The sequence below is a fragment of the Pangasianodon hypophthalmus genome, chromosome 8, assembly GCF_027358585.1.
Source record: "Pangasianodon hypophthalmus isolate fPanHyp1 chromosome 8, fPanHyp1.pri, whole genome shotgun sequence".
In the NCBI taxonomy this organism is placed as follows: domain Eukaryota; kingdom Metazoa; phylum Chordata; class Actinopteri; order Siluriformes; family Pangasiidae; genus Pangasianodon; species Pangasianodon hypophthalmus.
In genome coordinates this window covers 1,054,826-1,060,825 of record NC_069717.1, presented here as the reverse complement: position 1 = coordinate 1,060,825, position 6,000 = coordinate 1,054,826, and the positions used below count along the sequence as shown (strand labels likewise).

Here is a 6,000-nt window from a genome sequence, read left to right as displayed (position 1 = left end):
TTCATGATCACAATGATTCTGTTTGTCGTAGATTCAGTGATGTCATTCCTTGCCATGTGTTTGTTTTGACCTTTTCAGTGTGCATGTGTGCATCTTGCTGTTTATTCATACTGTTTAAATTCTGTATTTAAATGCACTCTTCTGGTCAATCTTTCACTGTCCTATGATCTTCAGTTCATAACAGTGGCTGTCCAGTTGATTCAGGTCTTCTGTTCAGTGTAACGTTTCAGAAGCAGAGATGGTAAGAGTGAAGATGTGAAGAGGTTTATTTCAGCTAATCTAAAAATCAGACATCAGAAAGCAGGCAGTGTAATCACTGGCTAATCCATAATTGTGACGTAAATCGACAAGCTAGCGTCAAAAACATATTATACCTTTAGGAGGACATTACCAGAACATGGAGAAAAATACAAGAACTAGGAAAACACTGAGAAACAGAAGAATTGGAAAACCAGGGGGATAAGCAGAACAAGGGGATCTAGAACTGGGGCAGCAAGAAGAACTAGAGGTAGGAGAACAAGACCACTAGGAAAACAAGAAGTAGATGAACCAGATGAACTGGGGAACTAAGGGAAATATGAGATTTTGATACCTAGGGGAACATGAGTAATTAGAAGATTATGAGTCCTGGGAAATTAGGGGCCATGGAGAACTTCTCAAACCAAGAACCAAGTGAACTATAACACAGTTTAGAAAATTACACTATATGGCCAAAAGTATGACCACTTGACCATCACCCCATATATGCTTGTTGAACATCCCATAATATGGAGTTGGTCTACTTTTCTCTTCTGGGAAGCTTTCCACTAGATGTTGGAGCGTGGCTGTGGGGATTTGTGTTCATTCAGCTACAAGAGCATTAGTGAGGTCAGGCGCTGATGTTGGGATGTCGAGGAGGTCTGGGGTTCAGTCGGTGTTCCAGTTCATCCCAAAGGTGTTCAGTGGGGTTGAGGTCAGGGCTCTGTGCAGGACACTCGAGTTCTTCCACTCCAACCTTCACACACCATGTCTTCATGGAGCTCGCTTTGTGCACAGGGGCATTGTCATGCTGGAGCAGGTTTGAGTCTCTTAGTTCCAGTGAAGGGAAACTGTAAAGCTACAGCACACAGAGACGTTCTATACAACTGTGTGCTTCAGACTTTGTGGAAACAGTTTGGGGGAAGTTCGATGTATGGGTGTGATGGTCAGGGGTGCACATACTTTTGGCCATCTGTACTACATGTCAAAGACACTAGACACTGTGGTAATGTACCAGTGATTGAGCCCCAGATTGAGACTAGACTGGGGACAGAGACAGAGAGACATAGGAGTAACAAAGAGAACTAAGGGAACTAGAGGAAACAAGGAGAACTAGGAGTAACTAGGCTAACAAGGAGAACCAGGGGAACTAGAGGAACAAGGAGAACCAGGGGAACTAGAGGAACAAGGAGAACCAGGGGAACTAGAGGAACAAGGAGAACCAGGGGAACTAGAGGAAACAAGGAGAACTAGGAGTAACTAGACTAACAAGGAGAACCAGGGGAACTAGAGGAACAAGGAGAACCAGGGGAACTAGAGGAACAAGGAGAAGTAGGATTATCCAATTACTAGGAATAACTAAGAAGGAGAACTAACAGAAGTGTGGGACCAAGGTGACCTAGTTGCTGCTTGAGGAACACTGTGAACTAGAGAAAGTAGTGGAACTAGGTCAACTAGAGTAACCCGGAGAAGCAGGAGAATCTTCTCCTAGCATGTGTGCGTCTGTTTTCTCAGCATGTGTGTATGTGTGTGTGTGAATTCTGAATTGTGGGCGCGTCTTTATGTGTCTCCGTGGTGACACGCTGTTCTGTTTCCATGGCGACGCTCAGAGGCTGGTGCTGATGAACATGCCAGTGGACGCAGAGATGACGGTTCACTTCACGTCCACTCTGATGGCTCTGATCCGCACCGCACTGGAGATCAAGATCGCACGAGGTTTCTGTGACACACACACACACACACACACACACACACACAGCTGCCCCAGAGTGTATTTACAAGGAGCTCACAGTGTACTTCACACTTAGCTACTACGACTTTTATACATAGTACAAAGTGGTGTGTGTGTGTGTGTGTGTGTGTTTAGGTGGAGAAGACCGTGGACAGATGGACATTGAGCTTCAGAAAGAGATCAGCGTCATTTGGCCGCACCTCTCCCAGAAGACACTGGACCTGCTTGTGCCCATTCATAAAGGTCAGAGGTCACGACCCCGATCATGACCTGGGCAACGCATTCATATCTCATTACACTCAGTGTCCTGAAGTTAGAATTTACTGGAAGAAGGACAGCTAGGAGAACGAAGAAACTTTGAGGAATTTGAACAAAACTGTACAGAATGAATTGAGAAATTTAGTGTAACTAATAAATAAATGAATGAAAGGAATAAACCACGAAAAATACACTTATTACCTAATAAGAAGGAAATATCATACAAATGAATTACACTCACTCCCCCCCCAATCGAGCGTTAATGGTATGTTCCACTCATACTTTGCATAATAAAATGCTGAAAGAAAATAATGACGTGTAAAACATTATTACCCCAATACACACTTTTTCACACATTATAAACATCTCTGTGAAAAAACAATATATATTTTTAATTATAATTAACATGTATTTATTTATTTTTTTAAATGGAATTAAATTTAATTTCCTTAATTTCCTTTTTTCCTTCTGTTTCTTCTCCAGCGAGTGACATGACGATCGGGAAAATCTACGCCGCCATGATGATCATGGATTATTACAAACAGAACAAAGCTAAAAAGCTCAGACAGCAGCTGGAGGAACAAGTAATGCTTATCACACACACACACACACACACACACACTCTGAGTTTACACTCTGCTTCTTTTATTAGTGTATGTTTAAACCGTGTGTGTGTGTGTGTGTGTGTGTGTGTGTGTGGCAGAAACACGCCCCGATGTTCCAGCGCATGGACGCCTCGTCGTTACCGCAGGAAATTCTGTGCAGCGCTAAAGCTCTGCCGTTCCTCACACACAGCGCAGGAAACGCTCTGTAAGTACACTTCACACTCTGTGTGTGTGTGTGTGTGTGTGTGTTTTATACAATCATCAGCTCACACTATACAAGAATGAAGTCAGTGTTTTAGTGATCGTCATCAGCTAGAGACGTGTTACAGCCGGACACAAAGGGAAAGAAGAAACACACAGATCAGTGGCTTTGTAGTTTCCTCCAGAACTTCTGACTGTTAGGTTTCTCTGATAAAAACACACTCAGGTGTGTGTGTGATTTTAAAAAGGATTTTAAATAACTTTTTTTGCGTGTGTGTGTTTTCAGGACGAGAGGCGGGTTCGTGGCGTTGAGTCCCATTTCTCCTCAGGAACTCTTCATGCAGCCAATCACACCAGAGCAAGAGGAGGAGGAGTACACACCCCACTACAGACCCCAACACTCCCCCAGCACGGTAACACACACACACACACACACACACAGGACTGTACTCCGAGTTGGTGACTTAATATTTCCGTGGGGAAAGTTCCTGGTATTCAGAGCCGGGTTACGCAGCTGCTAATGGGAGTCTCCAGTATACTGCTGCATGAACAGTGCTAGTTGTAATTCTGACATTAATCACTGGTTTAATTTAACAAAATGGCTTCCACACTCCTTATTCAGCGGCACATAGAATAGCACTTGATCCAGCACATCCTGTTATTTTACATTTTGTAGGTTTTTTTTATATCGCACTCCGACAGTTACTCATGCGCACAACTTAAATCAGCTATGATACTAAATCAAGGTCAAGTGATAGAGGGATAAAAGAAAATATTCAGCTATTAAATAAGAGACATTTTATATTATTATAAGCTTTTTGTTTAGAAATTATGAAGAGGTTACTGAGAAAAAGCAAGAAAGAATGAAAGAATAGAAAGCAATAAATAAGGGAAGAAGTTTTGAAAGAAAGAGTGGATGAAGAAAACAGAATGAAACAAACAAAGAAAAGAAAGCCAGAAATAAAACTTTAGAGAAAAAAAGGAAACGAAAAAAGTAATAAATTAGACAAAGTTTTGCAAGAAAGAAAGACAGAAAGAAAGAATGAATAAAGTTAGATATTAGTACGAATGATGGAAAGAGGAGAAAATGCTTTAAAAAATGAAAGATCGATAAAGATAAAAGACAGAAGGAAATAAACAAAGAGAAAAACAAAACAAAGAAAAGAATGAAGCTAAAATGGAAGGAGGAAATGAATCAAAATGAAGGAAATGTGGCAATAATTAAAGAAAAAAGTTATAAAAGAAGAGGATAATGCGATAAATAAAGATAAAAGAAGGAAAGATGAGCGGCGGCAGTGAGATGAGGAGATGAAGAGGAAGTGATATGAACAGAACGCGCTCCTGTATGTTCTGCAGGTGAACTCGGAGAAGAAGCTGATGAAGCGCTCGTTCTCCACCATCGGGGATCAGTGTGTGAACGGCGTCTGGCAGGAAGAGTTCTCGCTGGAGAGAGTGAGTCCTGAGCGGCTGGAGAGACCGCGGCAGCGCAGCTTCAGAGGTCAGAGGTCATGAACTTCATAAACACCAAGAAGCACTGATGAGTCGTTGAAGTGTTATTTTATACAAAAAAAGATAGTAAATATAACAGTCAGAGGTAAAGCTGTAACTTTAAGATTTCTGACATCTTCAGAAAAAAAACCGTACGTTTTATCCATTTATAGTTACATTTAATGTTCTGCGAAACAGAGGAGTTTACGCTTCTTTGCGGTTTCTCAGTAACATGCTGCGTTTTTTTGTCTTATTAACAACAAGAGAGAGAATAACGAGAGGCTGGTGAGGGAACGAGTGTTTATAGCTGCTATAACTTAAGTGACAACAGGAACTAACTCGTTTCTCAGAGCATTAAATGTAACTATAAATGGATAAAAAGTACAGTGTCATTCTTTAATGGATAAAAACTGTACTTGGTAAATCGCTGTGGTGTAAGAGGAATAAAACACTGAGGGACGTGCTGTTAGAGGAAAATAATCAACTTCAGGGTGTAACAGTAACTCTGCTTCATCACACCACCCTGTGGTTGATTATTTTCCTATAACAACATGACACACACACACACACTCACACACACACACACTGTGTCTGAGGACACACTGTAACACTCCGCAGGTTTTATATCCATTAAAATCTTAAATATCAGAAAGTGAGAGCGAATATAAAGCCGATAAACTGAATCACACACACACACACACACACTTTCACTTCCCAGTAAAGTGCTTACACACACACACACTCACACACACACACACACACAGAGTTCGGAATAACAGTGTAGGACGGCAGGAGGAAATATATAAGAAAGAAAGAAAAAAAGATTGATTGAGATGTGAAAAGGGGCGGAGCTTCAATACAAAACTACTAACCTGTAACTGACAGGATGCAGGAAATTAACTTGACCCTTTGGTGTGTGTGTGTGTGTGTGTGTGTGTGTTTGTGTGTGTGTGTGTGTGTGTGCGTGTGTTTAGGTGTCAGGTCGAACCTCAGAGAGCCGGTGTGTAAGGAGAGAGGACGCTCGAAGGAGAGGAAACACCTGCTGTCACCTGATCCATCACGCTGCAACTCTGAGGAGAGAAACCAACCAAGAACACACGAGACACAACACACACACACACGCTCACCCAGCGAGGGGAGAACACACACACAGGTATACACACACACACACACACACAGGTATACACACACACATACACACAGGTATACACACACACACACACACACAGGTATACACACACACACACACACGCTCACCCAGCGAGGGGAGAACACACACACAGGTATACACACACACACACACACACAGGTATACACACACACACACACACACAGGTATACACACACACACACACAGGTATACACACACACACACACACAGGTATACACACACACACACACACGCTCACCCAGCGAGGGGAGAACACACACACAGGTATACACACACACACACACACAGGTATACACACACACACACAC

At 42.2% G+C, this 6,000-nt stretch overlaps 1 protein-coding gene across 1 annotated transcript in view; it reads left to right on the top strand.

The window, feature by feature from the left end:
• Positions 1 to 6,000, top strand: part of LOC113535232 (voltage-dependent R-type calcium channel subunit alpha-1E) — a 127,467-nt gene that overhangs the window by 116,846 nt on the left and 4,621 nt on the right. The window contains exons 41-47 of the mRNA XM_053236522.1: positions 1,848 to 1,953; positions 2,105 to 2,212; positions 2,711 to 2,811; positions 2,931 to 3,037; positions 3,320 to 3,446; positions 4,390 to 4,531; positions 5,496 to 5,674. Coding sequence (XP_053092497.1) covers positions 1,848 to 1,953; positions 2,105 to 2,212; positions 2,711 to 2,811; positions 2,931 to 3,037; positions 3,320 to 3,446; positions 4,390 to 4,531; positions 5,496 to 5,674 — 870 coding nt within the window. The remainder of the gene's footprint in view (positions 1 to 1,847; positions 1,954 to 2,104; positions 2,213 to 2,710; positions 2,812 to 2,930; positions 3,038 to 3,319; positions 3,447 to 4,389; positions 4,532 to 5,495; positions 5,675 to 6,000) is intronic.